This window comes from Stigmatopora nigra, chromosome 3 (assembly GCF_051989575.1).
Source record: "Stigmatopora nigra isolate UIUO_SnigA chromosome 3, RoL_Snig_1.1, whole genome shotgun sequence".
NCBI classification, from domain to species: domain Eukaryota; kingdom Metazoa; phylum Chordata; class Actinopteri; order Syngnathiformes; family Syngnathidae; genus Stigmatopora; species Stigmatopora nigra.
Genome location: NC_135510.1, coordinates 9,503,516 through 9,531,514, shown reverse-complemented (window position 1 = coordinate 9,531,514; position 27,999 = coordinate 9,503,516). Strand labels below are relative to the sequence as shown.

General features: G+C 39.2%; 1 protein-coding gene across 3 annotated transcripts; it reads right to left on the bottom strand.

Annotated features, from left to right (window-relative positions):
* Positions 1–113: 113 nt before the first annotated feature.
* On the bottom strand, positions 114–27,269 carry pde3b (phosphodiesterase 3B). Of its 3 annotated transcripts, none has more exons than XM_077712641.1 (16): positions 26,240–27,269; positions 10,036–10,086; positions 9,037–9,285; positions 8,799–8,944; positions 8,432–8,532; positions 7,545–7,776; positions 7,387–7,478; positions 7,089–7,240; positions 6,879–7,013; positions 6,350–6,461; positions 6,036–6,149; positions 5,408–5,607; positions 3,668–3,871; positions 3,152–3,313; positions 2,780–3,059; positions 114–2,581 (listed from the first exon to the last, which is right to left on the bottom strand). In XM_077712641.1, exons 1-16 carry the CDS (start codon positions 27,104–27,106, stop codon positions 2,364–2,366), a joined length of 3,315 nt encoding a protein of 1,104 aa, XP_077568767.1. In that variant the 5' UTR covers positions 27,107–27,269; the 3' UTR covers positions 114–2,363. The 3 variants fall into 3 exon arrangements, with proteins under 3 accessions (XP_077568767.1, XP_077568768.1, XP_077568769.1); XM_077712642.1 differs by having other exon boundaries at positions 7,545–7,713; XM_077712643.1 differs by having other exon boundaries at positions 7,545–7,695.
* Positions 27,270–27,999: the final 730 nt, after the last annotated feature.

Here is a 27,999-nt window from a genome sequence, read left to right as displayed (position 1 = left end):
GGTATTCCTCTTCTTGAAGGATAATAAACACTCAATCGATAACTGATTTACTACCAAACCCCTGAATTAAGAGTCCACACATTCTCACAAAAATGAACAGGAACCCCTTGAAGTACTTATGGGATGCTGTTTTATGACTGCCATAAATAACAAAAATAAGTCGCTCCCACAGCATTGGTGAGGGTGGTTACATTGGACAAAACATATGTATATGCCACAGCAGCCACACACAGGTAACGTCATTGATGGATTGATGGCACAGTCATCAGAGGGCACAGTGGAATTGAAATACTGTCGACAACTCAGCGGGGACAGAATAGTAACTTCCTGTTCAAAATGGATCCATGGAAAATAATGAATATGGTTCTAACCTGAGTCCAGTCTGCTACTTTGGCTTCTCCTTTGACAATATCCGAATGCTCATGTCGAAGCAAACCATACATCTCTCAGGTTGTGCACTAGTGAAGGAGAGATGACAACAAATGCACAGAATGAACACCATTGAAAGGATAAGATGACAAACTCAGCATAAGTTCAGGTGTAATAGAAAGGATAATAAACAAGGCCAGGGTCAAAAGTGTGTCTACATGTTTGTAGAAAACGGATGCATTCAATTGATTTAAAAATATATATTTATGCACATACTCTTTTTGTACAGAGGTTGAACACTTGTCTGGCATTAAAATGAGCACACCTCTGTTTTTTTTCTTCTTCTTTTCTTTATAAATATTAACTACCTCAATTAGAGCTGACAAGTTCTGCAGAGCTTATGATTGCGAACGTGACAGAGACAACAATTGCCTTTCATAAAACGGAATGCCGAGATAGATCAGGGGAAAATAACAGACCTGGATCCCTTCTTTACACTGACCACTATAAGAAAAGGTCATATATGGGGCCTTGAGATATGAGAGACCTGACAGTGGAGAAACAAAGGCAACATCACATTACTCGTGGGATATATTCCTTATCCTCTGTGGAAAAAAAACACTAATACTTGCAATCTATCAAGTTGATGACGATGTGTATCCAGACAAACGAAGTAGGGCCACTCTCTTGACTGTAATAGGGACAAAGACTTTATGATACACATTCTGAGTAGAAAGAATGGCCACAAATAAACCCATATCTCAAGGCACTACTGTAAATGAAGTGTTTGTTAGTTGGCTGAAAAAAGGCACATGGTCATTGTACTGTAAAAAAAATAAATCTTAAAATAAAAGGAATTGAAGGAAAATGTCACCGTAATGATTTCAATTGCTATAATTTTTAGTCGACTTGTTCACTCAACCCCTTCCCCTCGCCCAGATATACTGCGCGGTGTTCGTTAAAGTCCGTTCATGATTTATGACATTAATTCTTGCAAAGCAATCAGACAACTTTGCGTGAATCCTGAGTAACCTTTAAAAAACTAAATCAACAGGAAATTAAAACGCCAATCACTGAGACATCAACACCACTAATGAAAAGACATGACCATACACAAAAATCAGGTACTAAAAATAATTAAAAATGTGCTCTCTTTCTCCAAACTATCACATTCTTCCCTCAAAAAAAAAAAGATCACACATTCAAAATACACTGTAGCAAAAGAAAACCACAGAAGGGGGTGGCAGACATGAGTAACGGCATCCAAAATGATGCGCATATAATAATGATAATCATCAGTCAACATTTCAAATCATATATCTGTGACTGAGTCTCATACAGTGTTTTTGTGTCACCAGCAAAGAGAGAGAACTACACAAGCCAAGGCGCTGGGCCAATATGGACTCCGTTAAGGTTCTGACAGGCACATCTGAAATATACTATATACACAAGCACAAATGTACTTTGTATATGTATACCTTTATATCATAGTATATATATTTATAGGCTTCCAAAAAATAAACAGGAAACTGAGGCTAAAAGAGTCTCTGTTTTGTCTTTCCTTGTTAAAACAGTTCACTTTGGTAAAGGGTGTCGTTGGCGTCTCCACATTGCTTGTTTGCTTGCTTCATCCTCTACCTCTCTTTTTCTTTTATATAAATAGTCCCGACATGTTTTGTACCTAGGGAAGGTGTAAGCGCTATTCGTTCAAGGCATCATCGCAGTCTTCTGAGGAACCTGATACTTTTCATCCGCACCTGCGATCTCACGTGTGATGGTTCTTCGAGCAGTTCCTCTACGAAAGTGCATAAGACTCCCACTGGTGCAGTGAGGATCCGCTCACAGTGGTAAGGCCTTTTTTATTTTTATTCGCCATAAATTGACTGCACAGTGTTCAGCATGTTTGTGAAGAATGTCACTTATGTGCATGTCAGTGTTAGAAAGGCAGTTGGGAGAAGGATTTTTTTTTCTTCTTTCTTCTAGACGTTATGGTGCTATTGACGCTCCTCCCCTTCCTCTTCCTCCTGGATGACCTGAATGTCATCTGAGGGTGAAGATGGCATGTTGGCTGGCAAGCTATCAGGCTGCTGCTGCTGTTGGCCTGTGTCTTTGCTTTTCTCTTCTTCCTCGATGACCTTCTTCCACACTTTGTGGTTGTCGGTGAGGTGCTGCATGATGTTACAGAAAAATGGCCGGTGGCTTTTCCTCCTTTCTGTAAATGAATCGAGAAAAGGAACATAATAAACCCTTTCACAATGTTTAATAGAGGGCCAACAATTATTAACCAAACAATTATCAAGTTAATTGGTCATGGATGAATTTTACTTTTTCCAATTCTTTAACATCTTACAGGTGTATGACAATAGAATAACCACTCGCAAATGAATGGTTGTTTCTACACTGGACTCACTTGGTCGGAGATCGTCCTCAAGCTCATCCTCTTCGTCTTCATTGTCATCGTCATCATCATCGTCGTCTTTGTCAGTTTCTGAGTCCACACGACCCTCATTATCTTCATCCGATCCATCTCCATTGACCCACTGGCCAGGCAGTAAACCTGCGGCATCGTACGAGTTGCAAAGTGGACCGACTATATGCGTAATGAAGGACTCCTGTAGCTTTGCCAGCTGCGGGGCAGAGCGGTCCATGAAGGGGCTGACAGGTAAGCCTAAGCCCGCTTCTTCATCCCCCTGTAGGTAAAAAGAAAAATGCAGATGATTTTTTAAAAATCAGATTTTGTTTAAATTGGAAAGAATACGGAATTGTTTGGAACTATAAATACCTGCTCATAAAACTCATTGACAATGCCTTCAGTCCATTTGAGATGAAGATCGCGAACTTTGGCCGGTCCGTTGATGTCTGCTAGCTTGATACACACTTGGCACACGAGCAGTCTGTCATTTTCATTGGTCCAATCAATTCCTGGACTGCTCACATCATTGACCTGCAAGTCATAGAAACATAGCCCCATGTCTTGACGCATTACGAGTCTGTATTGGATCATGAAAGTAGATGTATTTTCTAAGAATGCTTTTGGTGATCCCTACAGCAGTGGATGCACATTTTTTGTTCCAACCGATCCAGCGCACAGCTTAACCAATGAGATTCTGCAGAAAACAAGAAGCACCTGACTGCAATCCACTAATTTGACTTGTAAAACAACACATTGTGGAAAAGGGTGCTTCTTTATGGTTTGGAATGAAAAACCTGCACCCACTGTGGCCCTCTGTGGAATATTTTGCCCACCCTTGTCTCATAATGCTTCAAGTGAGGGAAAGTATACATCGAGATATCACACCTTGGAATTGAATTCGGCTAGAAAGTCAAAGTGTTTCTTTAGGTCTGTGGCAAGAATAGCCTCAATGACGAGGAAGCGAAAACGCTTAAATTCCACATGATCAAGGTTGACCAGGAAGTTAAACTCTGGTCGGGACAGGTAGAGGTTCCAGGCAGATGCAGCATGGTGGTTCTCCAGCACAGAGCGGTCGTTGTACAGCACTGCCTGTGTCATACACAAGATCAGGTCACACAGGTAAGAAGACACAATACATACGTACATTGATTATAATATATGTACCCACCCTAAAGTTTTTAATCAATTCATTCAGCTTATGGGTCAATTTCATTGTGGAAAAAAAAAAAGTTTTTAGAGGATGTATGTGCAAGAAAGAGGCACCATGTTATCCCAAATTTTGGTCTGCAGGCTGAACCTTTGGAAGTCAACTTTTGAGTATTAGGCAAGCCCCCTCGCTGCCCATTTATAAAACTCCTCTTCAAACCTATTTATATTCCTTGGCCTTTAACACGGTATGAGACTCAGCTCTTTTAGTGCTCATTCATTCTTTTTGTCCCATTTTATGTTTTATGTTGTTTTGATTTCCACTTGTAGTTTATTACATGTTTTATCTTTACTGTACATCGCTTTTTATTCAGCTGCTGTTGTTTTTAAAGTGGTTCATGACGTTGAGTTATCTCAATGTCATTTTTTTAACAATGCGAAGAACCTAGAATTAAAATAGGCTTGTGCAATTTCATATTGTATTTTGGTCTGTAACCCTTAAATAGACGACACACCTCCAAATGTCACGCATATAGCGTAATATTATAGATTTAAATTTAGGTAATGTTCACAAAACGAGATAAAATAACCATTTATCAATGAATGTTGAAATGGAACCGGCGCGTTTCTGAAGCAACAAACTTCGACCGAGACTCTTTCTAGCATCAAAGATCCCCTGACAGACATGTTTGTCAACATCGTCAGTGATCAATAGGTTCAGGGTCCCCTGCCTTTGCTCTTAACCCACTTTCCTACAATTGATATTTAAACAGCAGTAGATAGCTGATCTTATCAACTTTTCTCATTACCGTCTAGGACGGATGCTAAACATAGAGTCCATCTCATAACAATGAAATATCCTTTCAGCAACACATGCAACAATTAAAAGGGATACACATAAAAAAGGAAAAAAAAAGTTGAAACGATCCAAACCGAAAAGTACTGGGTGCTCTTTTGGCCTATAGTCCACCCTTTCATCTCATTTCGACAATTCTTCCAAGTGGCTTTTTATGTGATGTTGCAGAAGGTTGCATTGACTTATGCCAAGATAAGTGAATAAGAGTGCCTTTTCAACTTTGTTAAAATGGAAATAGTCCAATTGAATGAAGGAGTTCTGCGTGTACAAGTGGTCCCCTGTATAGAGTAACAATGAATCATTGAATCTTTTAGGACAAGATTCAACAATATGACATTCATTGAATATTTATATCGTTTGAATAATGTGAAATTTACCAATCAGGGAACATGTAACCAAAGGAGACATGGATAAAATATATAATGCATTTATGAACATCCATACATAAAATAACTACTCTTTTACACGCATGGATGAAAATGCAATTTTCCCCTAAATGAGTAAAATAAATTACTGACACCTACATAACCTGAGTGAGCATCAGATGGCGTCGCAGCCAATACCCTGGTTGTAAAATTTGCATGTGTGACATTTGTAAGCAGGCAAAAGCACAATTGATTTACCTGAGGAGCATTAGTGGCGACTAAAAAGGCATTAGTGCGACCAGGGTGGTCATAGTCGTGCATTGCAGCTGCTACATATAGGGCCATAAGCTCTAGAGCTGGGATGTTCCAGGCCAGGCAGCCATAGCTGTCATCTGATATAGAGGAGCTCTTGGATGAGGCGTAAGATATCCTGCCAGGAGAGATTCCACTGTCTGAATCTGAAACACAAATTGAAAAAGTTAGTTGTCAAGATCACACTGCTGCATGCATGGCTGACAAATGTAGGAGTATGTCCGGTCCGAGTCACAAGCCAGTTGCAAGTCATATCGTCAGAGTCCTGAGTCTTTCCTGTGGTAGACGAGTTGAGTAACAAGTTGAGTAAAATTGAGCCATAAGTTTGCCAAACCAAGTCGGTCGGGTCAAGTTTGGTTGGCGAGTTTAGCCGAGTTAAATGGTTGTCGAGCGGAGTTGCATTAAGTCATGAAGTTTTCAGGTTGAGACAGAGGTAGAAGTTAGATCTGTCATCATTGAACCACAAAGCAAGGAAAGACAAATTTATAGAAAATCAAAAAATTCTAATTTGAGCACATTTCATCAGAAGTTTCTTTAACACGTTATGTTCTTCAGGGCATGTGTTTGGGTTCACCTGTGTCACTCCCGTTCACATGGTCACTGTGGATCTGCTGGAACCCAGGGATTGGCCGAGTGGTGAGGTACCAGACAGCATGAAGCACATCAGTAGCATGGACCCGGTTATGATCTGCAGGAATTTCATCCAAATTAATAACTGGTAAATTGAGCCTATTTAGTTGCAAATAAAACTTTGCAACAGGGGATTCTGTCTTTATCTAACAATAGACATGAGTACAAAATGATGACACATGAACAAAGAAAACAACAAAACAAAAATGAATCTTGAATTGAACATTTGTGGAGGCCTAGTGTAGTGTGAACACTCACAGGGAATGTCCCTGTAGCCATTTTCCAGAGCAAAGAAGTATGTCATGAACTCCCTCACAGGGATCTTGAATATTTCAAATAGACACGTATCCTGGAAAAGGGTGTAAATCACCTGGGGAAATACAGACCAGGTTTACTGAAACACACATTAGAAAACAAGCTAACCAAACCATCAGTTTCATTCATATACAGTGAAGTAACAATTAAAATCTGTGTTCCTAAAAATGTATTGGGTGCACATTAGGTATAAAATAATTTGTAAAAGTGCTCAGGGGCAGATTACAGTAAGCAAATCTACACTGTTATGACCATTTATTTAACTCAAATTTAAGGAAGTATTGGCAAATGATTCATTTTGACAATACTAACACTTAAAAGATGTGCTGATGGAACAAACAAACTAGACTCAATTACCATTTTCTAAAAGGTAATCATAGGTGGGGACACATATGGTTACCGTAACATAACATATTAAAAAAAAAGAACAGACACATAACAAAATGAATCAATTTTGCACTAAAATACTAACATAGCTGAGTATTCTCCCGGTCTTTCCTCCTGTTTTGTCCACCAGGTCAAAGATCTGGAAGTTCCATGTATTCATCCTCTCCATGAGGGCCTCATGGTCTTTAAGCATCGGGTCTAGTCGAAATTCCTGATCACTCTGGAGAAGAAAATACAAGCATTATAATGCCTCATTGTCTTGAGTCCTTATGGTTGCTTTGACTCCAGCTTTTACCCCCGATTCCTGAGTTTGCTTCTCTGTGCTGGGGCTATCCTTCTTCTCAGTGTGACCCTGTTTCACTGTGTTGTTGAACATTCCAGGTGAGTCCACTTCCACACTCTCTTCCCTGATTAAAGGCCCTCCTGGGAACTCTAAAGCTTCATTTGCTGCTCCCGAGGAAATGAAAACTTTTAAATTCTGATTGAATGTCATTTTCCATAGACATGAGCCATATCTTTATATATAGGACACACTATCATATGGTGGCTTGTGATATTTTACTGTTTCACGTCTATTAGTTTATTATCTATACCTGAGTGCCTGCGTTGAACCTCACTGAGAAGTGGTTGAGGGAGATCTCCCGAATCGCTGCTGCTAACCCCCTTTGGCACTTGACGCCCGCAACTGCAGGGAACAAATAAAGCCTTGTCCATGACTATAATTAAACAATTACACTCAATAATTTAATACCTGGTGCAAAGAGGTAAATTGGAGCTGCGGAATGGCTGCTGAAAATCACACGAGCTGACCATGTAGCCCAAAGGCTTGTGCAGGTTGAGGTTGACACTCGGTTTTGTCAGGAAGTCTGCCGTGTCTGGGAACTCCACAGGCGAACGGGTGACTAGGGATGATGAAGAACCTGTGGTTATAGATGAAGTACTGTGGCTGGGAGAAGTGACAGGACTCAAACTAGGAGAAGTCCCTGATGAGGGAAAGAAAAAAAGACTTCTTAGTCAAAACATGTTAAATTTATAAGCCAGGGAAGGTGCAGAAAACATCTGTCGTCCGCACCCACAAACTCAGTGAGTAGCGTTAGAATGAAGCCCTTGTTTTGGGGGGGAAAAAAACATCAGCCCCCTAAAGATTGAATTCTGTCCTTACCCGTTTCAGCATCTTCTTTATGGGCACTAGATGTTATGGTTTTATATAAGGTCTAAAAGTGCCTCAATATGACACCACTAAGAAAAAAGGTCAGTCTACTATACAGGGTGGAAGTATGTATATTTTCTGTACTTTACCTAGTTCTGGACCCGCTCTTGGTATGACTATCTGGTGGAATCTTGGTTGTGCAGTCAGGTTTAATTCTTTGCTTGTTTTTTTTTCTGAGTCAGTGATTCACCCATTCACCCATTCACCCATTCACACACACTTGGGTAACAATCTCAGTATTACTGCTAACACATAAAACACACACACACACAAACAAACAAAAAACATAATTCCCCTTTTCGAGAGATAGCAAATTTACCTACATGAATATATTACTTATTAGAATGGAGTGAAAATATAGTTATTGTTAGTGGTAATGTTCTCAAATTGAGATCTTAATGAGTAGTGTGTGAGGGAGCTGTGCCCACCTGCTCTTCTAGACCCTGCATGGTAAGTGAGGGTGACAGATGAAGATCTCTGCTTAGGAATGGTGAGCAGATTTGGATTTGGGCCATTGGACAGACCTGAGCTAGAGACAACAAACGTGAACAAAACGTCAACACTGACAACATCACACCTATCACTTGTGCCCAATTACAGTTCTGCAGATAAGATGGATATTTACTTCCATCTTGTGGACAAAGATAGTGACTACATTTGCAGATTAAAACACATGTAAATCCTGGATTTCTAAAAACATTGAAAGAAAGCACAGAGGACACTGTAATAAATGTATCTATGTTTGCACATGAATGAGGTTGGGACAAGAATAAAGACTGCGGGATGTGTGGATACCTAATAAAGTTAAGGTCAGGATGGGATCTCTTTCCAGAGCTACGTTCCCACCGTGACGAAAGTGAGTCGAGAGGAGGCAGCGCAGAAGAGGAGGTAGAACTCCGCCTGGGCTGAGGAGTAGGGAGGCTGTTTCTGCTGCTCAAACCCTAAAAATCACAATTAGAATCACTATACCAAGTATATCACATGGATATGCATAGAATATATAAATACAACAGTGCTAATGCCAAACCCCCACCTTAATTGTTTTTCGTTCACTCCTCTCTAGTGAGTCATCTACCTCGTCACAAGGGTAGAAGCCAGGGAAAGGGGTGAAAGGGTTGACCCGGGGGCGACACGAGCCTGAGAAGGTCCCCATTAGGCTGGAGACGCTGTGCAGGGTTGAGATGGTTTGGGGCGACAAGGATGAGTCCATCAACAACTCAGATACCAGGTTCCTGGCCTCATTAATGACTGACAGGTCAACAACGTTGCCGCTCGCCGCACCCTGACATTGCATAAAGGGAGAGGAGAGTAATGGGATTGTGAGTTGATTTTGTAACTAAGAAATTCCTACTAATGTTTCATCGCCTCTTAATTGTAAGCATTTTTATGTCTCAATCAATAGACAGCAATTTTCCTATAATACTGAATTAAACTCAACTATTTGCAACATTACAAATGTATTATTTTTGTTCCCCATAATATGAAACACAATGCACCCTTATGGCCATTAACAACGTTGGAATGAATTTATGGATATACATATTTATAAAACACTTTGTGTTCGTAACCTCAAACAATAGCATGTTTATTCAATTTTGTTGAGGATGTTAATTCTTCAGTAATAATGGCGCCGCCCAATCTGTGTTCTGTCTTAAATTTCAAGAAAAGCAGTCTCTAATTGCCCTTAAATTTAAAAGAATGTTCCAGAACAATTGATTAAAGTAATGTCTTAAGTGCTCCCCAAGTTGTTCTACAATAACAGATAAAAAAAACAGGACCAAATCGGGACTTTGAGCCGTGGGAGCAAAATTCTTTAACAGAGTGTAAACAAATAGTTCCTAGAGGAGATGGAATGTCTGAAAGTGATAAAATGTTCAAAGTCAACAATGTCAAGGTTATTATGTGCCAGCTTTTAAACAGTGTGTGAGCATGTGTGCGCAAGAGTAAAAATATTTATGTAATGTATGTAATGCTAAAAAAGTTCAACAAGCATGTTGGATATCACTCTATATAAATCACCGGAATTACTGACCTGATACTGTGGTTTGTACCAATGCTTAAGATCCCAGTCCCATAAGATCATCTGAAAAGCAAAGTCAAAAACAATTGTTAGGATATGCATAGGTTCTCATAGCAGGCAACTTGAAAGTCACGTTACAAAATATATTATTTTATTTGATTAGAATTCAAGAAAAATACATGTTAAAGTAATAGTAAAATGGGGCTAAAGAGGCATCTGTTAACATTGTTTCAGATGACGTGTAAAAAAAACAACAAAAATCCTTGTATAAAGCGCACTTTCCTACTAGTCCCAGGCCCAGCCAAAGTGCAAAATAAGTGTGACTTACAGTCCGCAAAATATGGTATGCATTAAAAGGAGCATACCAAAAAAATAAATAAATAAATAATCACAGTACAAAGGTGACAAAGTAGAACATCGGGGGGAAATGTACTCAAACATGAGAGGAGTTATAAATATCTCTTGACAGAACTCAATAAAATTGTGCAAGCTGTAAGAGCGCCAGCTAGTTGCACCTTTGTGTCATACTAGTGAGTCTGTTGCACTGTGGTGTGAGAGGAGGGATCTTGTTCCAAGTGATACAAACATGCTAACTAGAGCGTATGTGCGCGGGAGAGTGGGCCAGAGAAAAGGTATCAATGGCAGGCAGGACATTTGTATGGAGGAGGGTGGCCGTGCTGACGTCAACCTGCAGCGTCGCACACTGATAATGAGGACTGAGCTTTGGCTGCCAAGGCACGCACAGGAAGGAAGGGGGGAAAAATGTTCATTTTTGTTGCAGTAAGTAAATGTGCAAAGTTATACAAGCTTTATATTCTATCACAGTAAAGTTTAAAATCTTTACTCTTATCGCATGATAAGATATTATGAAATATTTACAAAAATGAGATGCTGTAGCTTTATCTTGCCAGAATGAGCCATGTCATAGACATGATTTGCTGGCCAACATCTTAATAAAAGATGAGGTATGCATAACGTTGTATGGAAACCTTTATAGGCAATGTTTCACAAAACATGTTTACATATTCAATAGTTCAATATATATAGTATATTGAAACCATAAATTATAATAAAAGTTCTGATGCTGGTGTGTGATCTTTTTAAACAAACAAATGCAATAAAATGTTCCTCTGTTTGTTTAAATAAAAGAAGCACCAGGCCTGAAAAATATATCATTTAAACATTGCCACCACAATGTGAGCATGCATGATAGCCCCATCACAGGATGAGCATTTTTTTCTGAGTAGTTTTGTGGCTGTTGAAGTGTGAAATAGTGTTAACTAAATTTCTTGTGTATATGCATGTCCTTCTGGATCCCTTTGATATCGAGCAATCTTCATCATTTACAGATGAATCCCCTTAGCCTGGATTAAATTGTATTACATAAATACAATGTGGTCATAGTGAGTCAACCAAAGTCTTCCCAAACAGAGCTATTCAAAACATGTGGTGATTTTTTTTTTAATATCGCCATATATCTCAAACAAAAAGTCACAGTTTGCCATTCAGGCCACTGAAAAAGCTTCCCAGTTATGTATGCTGATATTTTTAGAAACGCTGCATAATTCAAGATAGTATGGTTTTATCATGCTAGGACGCACGATGGCGTTGTTTGACAGCTCAAGTCCTAAATCAAATTTTACCTCAATTTTATTCTGAAGCTGGCAGGGAAGGCAGTGCAGTTTCGACATCTCTGATTTAGCCAATGCAAAAAGGAAATATCCATTTAATGTGTTTAAAGTCACAACTATGCAAAGCACGCAAAATAGTGAATGGTCATTAACCCCGCCAAACAGCAACAAAGACACTAAGTGTATTACTTTTTCTGTCATAGAGCCCATGAAATGGACCTTTGACCTTAACCCTTCCAATAACTACATAATATGAGGTTATCCTGTTTTTTGTCGTTATTTTTTTCTGTTGGCCCAATCTTATTACTTTTAATAAAGTTGAATAAAAGAATCTCTATTCCACCGAGAAGACAGACAACCATTCATGCTCACACTCATACCTAGGGGCAATTAAGAGGGTCCATCCAAGAGCCTACCATGCATTGAATGTGGGAGGAAAGCAGGTTACACTGGGAGAAAACCCACGGAAGAAGCTGTGTTTTACAATTTTTCTTTTTCATTTCATCGCATCCTCTTCCAGCGCCTGTCTCCTTTTCTGGCTCTATCTTTTGGTGCTGCCGTTCCTCTTTTTTTCCCCTACTTTTTCCGCTGAACTCTGTCCGCTCATTAAACAAGGGCGACATATCACACATCGTTCCCTTCATCCAAATGCTGTTTGTCTAGCTGATATGGTCTGTTATGGGCGGGTGTTAATGGAAACAAACCAATCGTCTCACCCTACTCAATTCCGGCCCGCTGCTCCTTCGAGCCATCAGTGCATGGGAAGGCTATATTTGGGGGAGAAAAAAAGGGAGCGAGAGGCACAGGCTAAATATTGGACCGACGTAGATGAAAATCTCCACCCGGTCCCTATGGTAAGTTCATAGTTCTGCGCACACTAAACTTTTAGAAGCTGTCGACAGAATTCTGCAGTGCATTGACTTGCTTGCTTATTGTCCTAGTTGGAAAGGATCCAACAAGTTTAATATAAACTGCTGATAAGGTCAGTATCCAAAGAATTCCCAACATTCAGGGTTCATAATGCTTGTAGTCTTCTACGTGTGTTAATAACAACAAATCCAAATGTTTGCAGACCATGCAATGACATATCCAACATAAATTAATATTGTTTCTTATACTTTTGACAAATGGCAAAACTACTCTACTGTGGTCTGCTTGGGTTGCCTGCAAAAATTGCAATGTGAAAAGGAAAAACACTAGAAGAGTTAAAAAAATAAAAAAAACATTAAATGGACTTTCCTGGTTTGAATGCACTATGTTTTTTCTTTGTTTTTTCCAATTGTTAACAAGATTCATTCTCCCAGGGGCGCAGTTGATCAAAACATTGTCTTGGACTTTAAGGCAGCAATAAATGACCAAGCACAATGAAAGCCTGGTTAAGAATTACAGTCCCTAAATCAAATAGAATTAAAGTAAGAAAATAAGTAGCATTTTTTCAACTCTGTCAATACGGCTTTTTTTGGGGAGTCTGATCTTATCAGTTTAAGATGCTGAGAAAATGGCTTAACCTGCTATCTTTCCTTCACTAGTACATACCTTTAAAACAATTAAAACAATTTGCTATATTGAAATGAGACACCATAAGAGGAAGAGGAAATCCCTGCCCCCTTGGTTTGAGCCCTGGATTTTATCACAATGCAAAACTTTCCTGCCTCTGCAGTTGCTCTCTAGGGCTGTTTTTACTTGAGATCATGCCTTTTAAGAAACATTATACATTAACCAGCTGTAATATATTATAGACCATTGATTTACAATTCCTACATATACATATGAACTAAATCAAATTGTGGTGCTGCTTGTGGACCGATTTCTACTTGACGTTTGACAAATGTCTATTTAATTTCATCTCACACATATTTCTTCCCAGTGATGCGTGGCCAGAATTTTTCGGCGGTAGTTTAAAACTAAAACAATCATTGCCAGTTCTGAGGTTTCTGACTCACAACTTTTTGTAATTTTTTTTTAATATTGCACAATGTACTTTAGTAAGACTACTGATGCCATTTTAAATCCACCCAACGATAAAGTAAATAAGTACATTTTGCTAGAAGTCAACCTTCAGATTCTAATCTTAAAAAAACAAAAAAAAAGTGTTGAATACATGTTTGACTAGGAACATGGTTCCCACTTTTGAAAAATAACACGGGGACAGTTTTACCAATGTCTACCCAAGGTAAAAACAAATAACAAAACATATTAGAATGAGACGAGAAAAACATACTAAGCATTTGTGTGTCAAGGCCCAGTTAAAAAACGTTTCCCTAGAGCAGTACGTTTCCAAATTAAGGTTTCTAGCTATGATTTCCCAAGTAATTCAGTAACATTCTCTCTTTTTCAACCAAGTTGTGATAAGTAAAGTAGTGTATATTATTACTGGAGACAAAAGTTTAGGTACTTGCCAGATATAGCAGAGCTCAAAAGAAAAACAAGCAGGCCGACATAAATGCCACAATCTAGTAAGGTCAGCCCTTCGACGTCAGTGATGAACTTTTTACCACAATGGTATGTTTCATGTTCAAACCGCTCATAACTTTTTGCAAGCTATATCAAAAGTCCGCAGGCAGCTATCAGTGTTGCCAAAACAGGCCTTGTACACCACTTGCGGGATTACGCCCAGCATAAATACACCGCAGCAATGCATTTGAGTGGGATAAGAGCATTCATACTGGTATCTGTTTTTCTCCTCTGCTAATTGAATTGTGAGCTGTCTAGAAAACTACAAATTGAGCAAACTGGAAGAATGCAACCGCACTAGCACCTTCATGAAAATATTGAATTAGAGAGGATTCATTTAGAGATGCTGTTTGAAGATGTGCCTATCAAATTTAGAATGGAACTCACACATCTAAATGTTACTGTCAAATCATTGCAAAAACGGGGTATTTACAGCATTAAAATGGAAGTACTCACATGATTCGTTCAGTTCAACAAAGCGTATCCCTGTCGTGGTTGTGGGGTGCTGGATCCTATCCCAGCTGGGTTTGGGGAAAAGGGCCAGGGAAGGGAATATACCCAACACTGGTGGCCACTCAGTTGTAGGGTACACATAGAGATGAACAGACATTCGAAATCCAAATTACACTGCTACTGAGTGGTAGTCAAACCCACGCAGCCTTGACCGAAGTCAGGAAAAAGAACCACTGCACCATCAGGTGGCGAATGACATTATTCTATCCCTAAATAGGTACTGGCAATTTTATCTGGGTGTACATTTTCTGCCACAATGCAAGACAAAAATTCGACACCATCCAAACCCACAATCAAGACGTTTGACGCATGTGTGATCGCATGTAAAACACAACAATTGAATTATTGTTCGTGGCCATGTACCAAATTTTTGTGGCTTCCGAGAAGAAAAAAAGGCAGATGCCAGTAGTGCCCTGCCGTGTGATGCAATGACATATCTTAGATCAAAAACAGGTGTTCTACATTGTTGCAGCTAACTAATTCTTCACAGTTCTAACTTGAATTGTTTTTTTTCTTTTTTGGGTCTGGGGTGGTTGGTAATGTTTTATCCTGCCATTTAAAAGAATAAATAAACAACTGTAGGTCATTGAGTACCATTCACGCTAAACATATTTGCTAAATGAGGTTTCAGAAATAATTTGACATGATTGTACTTTAATTGTTATGTCCGTTTTGATTAGTTTTTGGTTCAAAGTGATATACAAAAATTTTAGTGTTGTATCGGGATTAATTGGGAACGAATCAAATCATGACCTGTGAATTGTGACACGTAAGGTGTCACCAAATATGAGGGATTACAAACCCCTACCAACAAGAAATGTAGTAATTAAAAGTGTGTGATAAGAGGACACATGATCTTAACTAAGCCAAATGTCCCTCTACATAGTATATTTTACCAGCTAAATTCCAATCATGCTTTTAAAAGGTAGTGTTTATCAGAATGACATTACGATGCCAAGGTACAAAGGTGATCTCACTGCAAATATTTCCTGTGTCAGTGCCCAGGCAGCCTCAAGCTCAACAGATTGTAAGTATAAGGCAACAAAGTAAACCTTTGTCTGCATCATTCGGTGATGAAATTTAGTTTGAAATTGGTAGCACTCCAAATTTCACTATGATGTCAACGTTGGAAGTAAAAAAAAATCTTTGTAGACTGGAATGCTTATCTACAGTTCACCATCTTCAAATTAACCTACAGTGAACAGATTGTTTACCAGATTTTCTCCATTGGCCTAACAAGCTTAGTTGACAACTACTACAACAATGTCACTGATCAAATGAGATGCCAACAATTTTAATAAGCAACATAACCATGTATTTTTTTTGACTTAATTACTCTCAAAACTGACTCATTTCAAATTTGCCTCAATACATTGCATGTCTAGATTTCAAACGTTTGCACTTCCACATAAGACCATTCGGACCTCAATGGTTAGGAGGTCTAATGCAACAGGAAGGCTATACCTGATATGGACATAAGAGCGAGATCTGGGACTTACAGCCTTGTAAGGGAACATCTGGGTTTATCGTGGAATCAGTGCAAGCTCTTCTCATAAACACAACGCCTAAGCGCTGGTGCTCTGGCCAATAACATGCATGCGAACACAAATGCCATCCATCAGAGGCGAGCCATGAGAGGAGGAGTTAACAGGGAAGTGGAAGTGAGCAAGATAGTCGAAGCGAAAATGTGTGTGGGGGGAGAGACTGCAACAGTGATTGTTTAAGTAAATCATTTACAAGCAAATGAACCAAAAAGCATTCGATTCCTCTTGTACCAGGTCATACCGATGCCACGTTTGATTTCCGTACTATACAATACTGTGACAGTTGTCATTTTATGGGTAGAAGTGAAGCAGAGTCTCATCGTAAACTCTATTTTGGATGAAATTATTACAGCTGCCCCTGGGTATGAGTATGAGAGTGAATGGTTGTTTGTCTCCTTGTGTCCTGCGATTGGCTGGCGACCAATTCAGGGTGTCCCCCCCCCCCCCGCCTCTGACCCTAAGTCAGCCGGGATAGGCTTCAGCACCCACCACGACCCTAGTGAAGATAAAGTGGTTCAGAAAATGAGATGAGGCCTTAGTTTCAGCTGATATCCCTGGGAATTTGTTAAAGTGCTCTATGGCAACAAATGGCAGGTTTCATGCTGTCCTTTCCATCTCCTCCAAGCACAGTGAGGTGGCCTGGGGTGATTTGCTGAGTTAAAGGTCAAAATCCCTCCTGCCTCACAACATGCTTCACACCAAATTTGATGATTCTAAATAATCATTTACCCTTGTATGGAAAGGATGCAAGCCAACAAAATATGAACTGCTACAATATTAAATGCATTACATTTGCTGTGCTTTTAAACTTCACTGCTTTATACTGACAGCTGCCTTTACTAATCTGGCAGCATTTGTTAAATGCATAATGTTGACAGACCATTACAAGGCACATCTCGCACATTAATGACGGTGTGCAGGAGTGAAGAGGTTTCACGTTCACTCTGCCCTTGATAAATCATTGTCAGAACTCACTGACAAGAGTGTAGGTCAGGACATAACACATGAACCACTTAAGACCAGACTTTAGATGGCCTGCAGGTCTGAGGGGGGATGGCTCCAGTTGTAATGGCATGTCGCTAGACTGTAATATGTCTCACACTGAAAGACCTGAGGAAGGCTTACTAATAGAATCAAGAAGAGCAAAGACGGCAACTCAAATATCCAATCTAATGCTAGACAGACGTGATTTCAAAAAGAGCAAAGGTGACAATTTAAATAGCCAATCTGATGCTACACTGAGGTGTTTTCAAACGCTCCATTTCTACTGAAATGAATATAGTGAGTGAAAATTGAGCTTTACTGATGTCTTCAAAAACATTCAGATCTCTTCATGTCACTCTTTCTAAGCTTTCTTTCAATGAAGGAACTTGTAACCCAAAACTTTCTATATGTCTAAAATGTAAGTAATAATGTAATGCATCATTAATCCATGTCTTTGCCAGGCCAAAGTCTGCGGTTAGTAGCTCAACTTTCACTGTGAAATCCCCAGTATCCATGAAGCCATGTTGCGCTGCTTGCTGCTCATATGTGACATCAAGCCGGTGATTTATCCACTTGATCCCTGCATACCAGTTCAGCGCTGATAAGGACAAGCGAGGGTCACACAAGTGGCAGCTGCAGTGCAGAGTAAATATGATTGAAGCATTCATAAAAGAAATAAAACTGTAAACTTAAATGGAAAAAAAAATTGGATTGTTTAATAATACAAGACACATGGGTGTTAGCTCTTGTCATACATTGACTGGGACAGGTGAACAATGGCAAGCAGTCAGTGAGCAAACTTGGTTTGATGGGCAGAACAAGGCTGAGGCTTTCCTTTGTCACAACACAAAATCAAATCAACAGTCACATGATCTGCAGGGAGGCAATGTGTGTGTGTGTGTGTGTGTGTGTGTGTGTGTGTGTGTGTGTGTGTGTGTGTGTGTGTGTGTGTAAGGGGGATATTTGAGGTTGTACAGTTGTGCACCGGGGGAAGGGGGCCCTGGCCTAAACAGACAAAATAAAAAGTGAAGAAAAAGAGGTGGCTACCAGCATTTCGTCATTATCATTTCAAATCTTTAGCACAGAACTTAAAATGTACACATTAGCATTTGAAATATTGCAGCTGCAGGAAATGGCGATGATAGCAGTTAAAAGTTGGGGTTTTCATAGCACTGACTAATAGCGCTTCAGTTTTTGCCCTTTTCAGTGGGATCTGCCCTCAGCTGCTAAACACACACAAGCCCTCCTCTGTAGCTGCGGCTGACGTCAACCGTCACTTAGCAACAGCCTTTTGGTGTAAAAGCAGCGGCGCTGACACCATTTTCAAAAGAGGCACAGAGCAAGAGAGGAAAGACAATTTTGAGAAATGGGAAACAGAACAAACAAGCATAGCAGGAAGAAAGTCAGGAGTTACTTTGTTATGATGATAATATAAATCCGAGTGATAGGAGTGGTCATTTTAAATGGCATACCAAGTGAAAAGAGTTGAAAAGTCTGTCTTGTCTGTTTTTTGAGATAATCAACGCAAAATATACATCGTCTTATATCAGTAAGGTCATCGGGAGACTATTAACAGGGAGTAAATTGGAAAACAAAACATTTACTACATTCTTCCATTCAAGCATGGACTCCCACTGTCACTTAAACGTTCTCTTTCCTTTTTCCCTGTCACTGGGTTGAGCAAACATTCAGTACATACAAGGTTCAACAACCTCTTTATGAACCTAAAAGCAGAGCCACCACAACAGTTTCCATTGTACAGAACATCTTAGTGCCTTTATAAGCTGTAAAGATGAGTCGTTCAATGCCAGCTCTAGGAACACGGCGTCTTCACTTATCTGTCATTTGATTTTAAAGTACAGGGAACAAGGTTTCAACATCAAAAACATGGATGTTAATTGTGCTGCATTCCTCCTCCACAAATTTGTCTCTCTGCAATACACACACTGAGCTAAGAGTGGGCTTTTAACATCATTTTAAAAAGGCAAGCAGTAAATGAGGTCAATGAATTGGATTGAGGATGTGCAGTTGTGCCTCAATGCTTAAACAGCCTAAAATAAACAGCAATTCATAAATGTGATTAATGACTAAAAGTAAATAAATGGAGTAATAACATTAATACCCCTATGAATATGCTGTAAATGCTGCTCTGACAGCAACTCTTCAGACACCAGGGTCATTAGGGCCGGCCTCTGCTCGACCTATCATGAAAACTAAAGAGCTGCAAGCTAATTGCTGGCGATCGTGACGCAAACCGTTACCAGGGCAACGAGAGTTTTGGAGTACCAGCTCCAGCATTTCCTCATCTGTTTGCACTCACACCAGCAGACTGACAATGCAGTCACTGCATCCTGTTTCCCTCCAAACACGCCTTCTCACGACATTTAACCCTTTCAAATGGCACCCAGACTCATTTAAAGTGGGTTTCATATGTTAAGTGGTCTACTGCGGCTCATTGGAAATAATTGCAATGCACACATAATCATGAAATGTATTCGCACAAGTCAGAAATGTTGATTCAGCTATCGCAATCAAATTGTTCTCTTACTTGTAACAATACCTGTGTTAGTGTCCAGAGTTAGCAATGAATTAGAACATCTTGGTCTTCATAATGCAACTATTACATAACCCCCTTACACTGCACCTCACTCGGTACGTCGGCTGCATTAAAAGCACACTAAAAGGCACTGAAATTATAAGATAACTAAAATTTCATATATGCAATGGGAAACCAATTCCTGTGGTTCTCTTTTGGGAAAAAAAAGTCTAAATATGAATTGGAAATCATGTAAATGCAATTAATTTCCACCCAATACAATAATACATTAAACTGGCACGTAAATATGAACAAAAACATTTTGTAGACAATAATTGGTCAAGCATATCAAAAACAATGTTAAAGGAAAACAAATACAGTAACTAAGTATGAAAGTGACAAATGGTCATAAAATAACACTTTTACATGTACATACTGTGTGTACCATACGCAGACAAATACGTTTTTGAATTAATAGCTACAAAAAATTAATAGCAACAAAAAGTACTACAATCATTAAACCAAAATAGAATTCAGTTTTTTCCCACAGTTTCTGTGAAACATTTCATCTTGTTATTCTTAATATTATATTATTATGCTTTTTTTTATATCCAAAAAGGTGCAATACCTCAAGTGTAATAAAATGGGAAAACTGTCATCTCTGAATGAAATGACACATGAAAAAGCAATAAGAAAATCTTTTTTTCAATGCATTTGTGTGAAGATGTAGCATTGTGGGGTCCATCCTATCCACTGCAGGTGCACACTATATTCTACAAAATGATTAATAAGACGTGGCGTTTTTTTTTTTTTTGTCTTCTGTATAATCAGCCACTGGTACGTCACCAGGCCGTGACGTCAATGTTACATCATTCCACATGGCTTTACAGAAAGTGAACGTGACAGCCGAGTGCTGCTTGGTGTTTTCAGCACTCAGCCCCCTTTCAGCATTTCCCTCCATAGCCTACAGTGGTTTGCTTCTTCTTGTCGGGGAGGGTGCTTAGTTAAGTGCATTATTTACCACGCCATGCTTTCCTGCACGCCAAAAGAGGGCTCGTTGTGAATTCAACACTGCATTGCAGGTTTGGCCAACAATGTCTTCTTACTCATAAGCAATGCTCCCTCTAAGATGTTCGCATGAGCAATTGTGCATTACTCTCATGTAAATAAAATCCAACCTGAATTGTAAAAACAAAAATGAACACATTACCATTTTTTTCTTTGCCATTTTGCAACACAACTCAGAGAGTGGCAGCCTGTCACTGACAAACAACAACAAAAGGTAATTACGGATAAAATTATGAATAACACGCAGTCCAGCCAATAATATTATTTGGTTCACGCCACGAGCATGAGTAAATTTTAACGACATTGATTGGCTGCGTTAGTTATGCCTTTATCCGTGTTTTTCAGTTTGCTTTATTTTTAAAAATCCATTGTGAATTAGTTTAGAAAAGTTCATTACATAGGATTGAAGACACGTTTCTATAATTACTTGTCTTGCCATGACTATTCATTCAAAAATATCAATAAAGATTACAGTAGTACAGTTAAAAATATAACCATAATTAGGTTTTTGGCAATTGTTAGAGGACAATATTGGTGTTCTTTAAGCAATAGAAGCAATTAATAAATTGGTAATTTGAATCCAATTATCAGCTGTCTCTTAAAAGGTCGTGTTATACGATTATCCTGCGTTGTGTGTTCATTAAAAATGTTCACCTGTGACCTGCTGGGAAAACCACTTGAGCCATAAAATGTATATGTTAATAGTCAACTCCAACAATAAGGATGAATTCTTATGCGTGTCAACACCAAGGCCAGGCTGTCCTCTCACTCACCAATTAGAAAATGCGCTAAAGCTCTTGCTGTTGCCTAACTTCTGGTCTGACAGGTTATGCTGAGTGTTTGCATAACGTGTCCACAAAGTCATTTAGCACAATAACAATAACAAGGAGACAAGCGTGCCGCAACAATATAGTCAAAAGAAGCTTATATAACATGAATTGCCGAAATCCAAACGAGTGTTACCCATCCCTCTGATTATAAAAGGCCAATTGATGCATACAGACAGCAGTAATGTTGTACTAAGAGGTGTCTGTCTGATAGTTAAAACAACTGCTTTAAAAATCTTTATCGTGAAAATTAAATAACTTTTTGTTGTATACCACATTTAATATAGTACATTTTCCCATTACAGACAAGACAGACACAATCCATTAAGGGTTGGATGAAAACAGTGAATGAGAAGAAAGCGTATGGGGGGAAATCATCAATGTACGCTGACTGATTTGCTCGAACGGTGTGTCTTTCATGGTCGGTAAAAAAGACCAAATGCATTGAGGGATGGTTAGATGAAATGGCACAACTTACGTAAGGTATTTATTTAACACACATCTGTTAAATGCTAAATTTAGTTTTTAAAAAAAACTGAAATCGCAAGTTACATTTGAGGTCATCTGGAAATCATTTTTAATTGCCTTATTTTACTATAAAATGGCAAAAATATAAAACAAAAAATACCCAAAAAAGCAATGCTGGTGGTATTTTGAAAACACCACTATCCCATTACTTAAGGAAAAATAACCATCAGACTAAAAATACATGATAAAAATCAACGGTACTACTAATTTCTGAACCAAAAGTAAAATACAGTACAATTAGTTGTTAAAAAGTAAAATAAATAAAAAGCGAATTGTGACGTACTCCCTCAAAATCAAAGTCAGCAGCCTCAGAGGAAATCAGGGGATGGAATACATTTGTTAATTGCTGTATATGTTGCAAGTTTAAGTTCTAGTGAAACTGGAAATGCATCAGATATCAGCGATGCCCAAATTTTACCCATTACAGGTTGTCATTTTCACAATAAAAGCGTCACTCTTCAGATAATACTCTGACACCCATGCTTATGAGTTTAATTCCTCTGTGACCATTGTAGGAAATCAGTTTACTAATATTACTAATCAACATTTGTCATTTAATTAATTGTAATGTATTAAATGTGTTCCAACCCCACATTGCATGCCTTCAGGTATGTGTGCCACCAGGGGGTGGTAAAATAAGGACATACAAATGAAAACCAAGGAGTTTCACAATGAGGTAATTCAATAAGATCCAATAATATTATGAGTTTCTGATTAGCAATTTAGAGTGCCACAACCAAAGTAAGCTAGGATAGATGATATATAACCTAAAGAGGTTTTTTGCAATCTTGGAAAGAAAAAAAAAACAGTAACAAATGGACAACTTCATCCGTGAGTCCAGGAAAACTACGCATTAACTCCAAAAGAAACTTTAATGAGGACATATTTGCACCAGCACCCATTAACAAGCTGAGATGTGACTTGCTCCCTCCAAATTGTATTACTACAGTACTTCAGCACTCATTTGATGACGCCAAATCTAAAAAAAATGGTCTGCATTTTAATCTTATCTACAACTGTTAAGTTTCGAGGTTGCTGTCTTGAAGAACAGTGAGTGACGCTGTTACAGTGACAAGATCTGCCCGCAAACAGCTGCATACGTAAATTCAAATGGCTTTTGTGGTCATTCTCGGCCCATTAGGTGAACTGTCACACACAGGCGCATGCACTTAGGTGAAAAGAATACGACCCACATGAAGGACAGCTGGTAAAGACATAAGGACAGCTTTGCATTTTCCACTATTGTGCCTGCATTGGTAATTCTCACTAACACTGTAGAATCCAAGTGACAGTATCCCACCCATTTGAAGTCATCATAAGAGAAAGTCACTAATGAGTAAATTAAATCATCTTGATTTGTGACTCAAAATTGTTGACATCTGCCTCTAATCATGGATTGTTTTCCCCAACATACACCATTTGAATTAGAAGATGAATTAAACCACAATTTGGTTGACTCACCCATGTGAACAGGGTGACTTTAACTTTAAAATTAATACAAGGTGACTGCCCTGTACTTTGCATAGAAGTACGGTATACTCTGGCAGCTACAAGTACAACAAGAAAGCAATATTGGATATTGTTGATATGCAGGGATAATGTATTCCATTATTCTCACAGTCTGATTATGCAGAACTACCCCTACTTGCAACCATCCCTACAAATGAAGTATTCAAGTTACGAAACGCCTCAATGGAAAAAACTGTGTCTCTGGATACAAAAGAAATTCAAGTTACGAAATGTGACATCTCAAAATTCAAAGATCCTTCGAAATGTAAAAACACTTGTAGCATCCTGTATTTTTTCAAAAATTGACATGATATAGTTGCTCTCCTATTAGCTATCCCACAACACCTTGTATGAGAAGGAGCTTTTCGTGTGCTTTCGAGACTCCTTCGTCACAGGGTTCTAACACGCTGTTTCGTGAGACTTTCTGAGTGTGCTTAATGCATCTTGCTTCTTTGTTTTTCAGCATGGGCCCCAAGAAAGTTATTCCCAGTGTGAGTGAAAAGAAGAAGCAGGCTCTGTTATTAAAGTGTTCAAGAGTCGCGCTGTCGCCCAGTTTGACAGCATAATTAAAATTTGACCATATATCCTTGCAGTTTTCCTACCACTAAACCTCATTATTGTTATTCAGCAGTCACCGGTGTATGAAATGAGTGACATGACCAAACACGACGAGGATGCAGGCTTACTTAACTACATGCTCAAAAAGCAAATGTCTCGCGTTGTGAACATTTGACAGAAACTATGTAGCATTTTCATCTCGTCATGTCAAACAATCGTCCAAGAAAAGTTTAGACATAGCTCGTCATCATTATGTCAATGTCACAAAAAAAAATCTTCAATTAAATATTTTTGTTATTGTTAATCAAAAAAACACCACTATGCATTGCTGTATTTCCAATTTAAAAAAAGTACTGGCCAAACTCTCATAAACTATAGTAGCTTGGAGCTACATGATATCAAAGGTTTAATGAGGTCACAACTTTAAAAATGATAGCAACATACTCTGGAGTAGTCATTTTGTTGCAGCCATGCAATGCTGTTTCTTTTAATTGCAAAAATATAATTAATATAGGAAAATAGGTAGGGGAAAAAAGTAGTAAGGCTATGGCTATGACACTATTAAAATCTTAGTTCACATGAAAAACTTAAAATCACTGTCCACAAGAAAACATATCGGGAGCTGTCAAATGCAAGTTTCAAGATCAACAGCTACTGCGTTGCTCTGTCCTTCTTATGACCTCATTCCTCGATAGTGTGAGAAATAACTTTTCCATTATACGACTACATATGCCAAATATCTTCTGTGTATCTTTGTTTAAAATCACCAGTGGTATTTTGGTCATTACATAAACCAAAAATGGCTGACGCAAGGGAATGAGATATATTTATACATTCTGCTGCCAAAAAGGAAACAAGAAAGTAGGACATACAATATTGATATTGTATATTTTGATATTATAAAATGTATACCAAATTTAAAAACTGTACAATTTACCAAAATAACTAAGTTTAGAAGTAAATATCTACATAATGATGAAAGAACTGTCACCATTGCGTAAATATTTACATAAAAAAAGAAATGGTGCATTTCCATAACTACCCATTTTTAAATTGAACAATTATGGAAATAAAATTACAATATAAAAAACTTTAAATTGTTCAATATGTTGTTTCTATTCATCTGTCACAATGCACAATCTGGGAGGTAATATAAAAATGTTTTTTGAGCGAAATATGACACATAAAATGTACAACAGGCCAAAGCACATAACTTGGTGATTTTTTTGAGTGCTATCATATAAAAAATATATTGCTAGGCAAATAGAAAAAATGGCCAAAGTCCTTTTGTAATATGGTGTCACAAAGTCAATCAAAATACATATGCGCTTGTTAAAATTGTTGAGGGTTTGTCAATGTATATCCAAATCATCTAGGTCAAGGTAATACACAAAGTTTTAATATATATTTAACAGGGCTATTCTTGTCTGTAAAATACGATTTCGTGAAAAGCTTTAAAAATATCTTGCAATTTATATACTTGCCTTTTACACTTCAGTCTATATGTCTTTTAATAATTTGAAACAGTACTTTTAATATTTTTTACAAAAGTACCTGTATTTAACCTTAAGTACAACTTGGGGATATTTTTGCCACATTCAATGCAATTTTGGCAGTTTGTCAAGTACATCAGTTGATTCTGTACTTCTTTTGTTAGCAGTCATTTTCCTTCATTTGCGCAATACAATGTTCTTTTTTAGTACCATCCACAAATCACACTTACTTTTGAGTAAGAGACTGTAAAGAGTTGGTACTTTTAGTGATGCAAATCCTTACTTCTACTTTTCAACTGCCATTATAATTATTTGTATGTATTAAATTGCTTTATAGCAGACGAGATGTTCCACAATCTGTCCCTGTGGAGAAATCCAATACATGTTCCTTCTTTCCTCAATGCAATTTCAGTGTGAAATGGAGTTTCATCACGCTTTTGTAAGTTTCCAAGACACGCTGCTGTGTTTTCTTTTTGGAGTGAACATGTGGGCCTAGTTGGGCCGTGACAACAACAATCCTGGAAGTACTACTACTACTATTAGTACTACTACTACTACTACAAGTACGTACCTGCTCTCGAGATATGCACGGTAAAGACGGTCTCCGTGGCATTTTGCAGCTGCCATAATAACTGTTGGAGGTTTCCCCCAGGGACACGCAACTGGAGCGTCTCCTGGCCCGGATGACGGGCACCTTGTCCTCTGATACGGAGCCCCCGCTCGGAGCTTCGCGGGGCGGGTAACAGCGGTCGAAAGCGAGCCCCAGCAAAGAGCCGCAGAGTCCGGCGAAGCAAGCCAAGATCGGCCTGAGGAGTGGAGGCAGCCCGCTTAAACTGGTGAAAGAGAGCAACCACACCACGCTGGCGAAGAACAGGACGAGCACGCTGTGTTTGAGTTTGAGCGTGGGAACGAGCGTGAGGAGCCCCACGCATCCCAAGGCGGACAGCAACCTGCCCACCATTTGCATCTGGTGCTGCTCCTCGCCCCATGGCAAGAAGCGGAGCACCATGAAGTCGCCGAGGTAGCATGACGCTGGAAGCGAGAGGAGCCACCAGTGATTGCCCTCGTCCTTCTTCCTCCTCCTCAAGTAGAAGGTCAGGAAGAAGAAGGCGCATCCGATGCTGAAGAGAGGACTGGCGGACTGTGAGAAGCCCGACACCAAAGTCGGCAGATCCCACCGCGAGTCGCTTGGCGAGCCCCGATAGAGGAGCACTGAAAGAGCCAAAATGACAACAGCGCCCACGTAGACGGCAGGAACTGTGAAGACCCTGGACCCGAAGAGATCGTCGGTGAAAAGAAAACCTCGGTGGTGGTCCTGTTTGAGGGGGGTGACGCAGCTCTTCACGTATCCGTTCCTGAAGCCGTCCGAGCTGCTGCCTCCGTCGTGGTGGTGCCTTACTTTCCCGTGCAAAGGCTCTCCTTCCTCCCGCGCGGCCATAGCTCGATCCCGGCGACTCTTCGCCCGTGCCCACCACACCAAAGCACCACTCGATGGTCTATTCGAGCCACGTTAACGCTGGACTACATGACGGCGAAGACGCCCCGTGGTCGGTCGGTCCCAGTAACATGCTCCAGCAGTGCCACTGAAGAATGAAGGTGAGATGTTGTTTTTACATCGAACGGTATCGCTGGCGCTACCTACAGGCCATGACTGTCATTGCATGGGCTCGCGCTCTCAACGACGCTCCTCCACGACTTGCTAGGCGACGTGCATACGTGGGGCCCACATTACTGGGGGCAAGAGTCGCACCCATTGCATTCATTTGATCATTTCTACAAGTATTTGCATTTAATCTTTTTCATTATCATATGTTATGTTGTGTTTAGGACAATATTCGCCACCAGTTAGGCTCACTGGTAATTTTTATCCTCAGTATTGGGGGCACCCTTTTTGTGATTGAATGTGTGGACACAATTTGCCCTAAATCATGTTTTATATAGAAATATCCTGTATATATCCCTATGGTTATTAAAATATTTGATTACTATCGCCAGTTACTCCAGTTTCCTTCCTCCAACATTGCAGTTTTTCCTATTCATAAAATTGCTTCCAATGCCAAATGACCTGATACACCACTGGGAGGCAGTGTAAATCATTAAAAAGAACAACAATAACAGCGAACAACAACAACATAAACGTCCTCAGCACCGTCTGATATAATGTACTGTCACTTTCCCATTTATTTCTGCTTAATAACCTGGTAAAGTATTTATGGGTGAATCCATACATACTGGTTGCAGTTCTAAATAAAAAAATAAGCATCCCCCAATATTATTGAGTTTATTTCAATTGAAATTCATTGATCCAATTATATTAAACAAATAGAAATC

What these genes read in the sequence shown, in the direction of transcription:
- pde3b (XM_077712641.1), bottom strand. Translation starts at nt 27,106, where the DNA reads ATGGCCGCGCGGGAGGAAGGAGAGCCTTTGCACGGGAAAGTAAGGCAC. An exon ending in CGTGCATATCTCGAGAGCAG is followed by an intron (nt 10,087 to 26,239) that starts GTACGTACTTGT and finishes TTTGCTTTTCAG; the next exon opens with ATGATCTTATGGGACTGGGA. An exon ending in TGAGGACGATCTCCGACCAA is followed by an intron (nt 2,582 to 2,779) that starts GTGAGTCCAGTG and finishes ATTCATTTACAG; the next exon opens with AAAGGAGGAAAAGCCACCGG.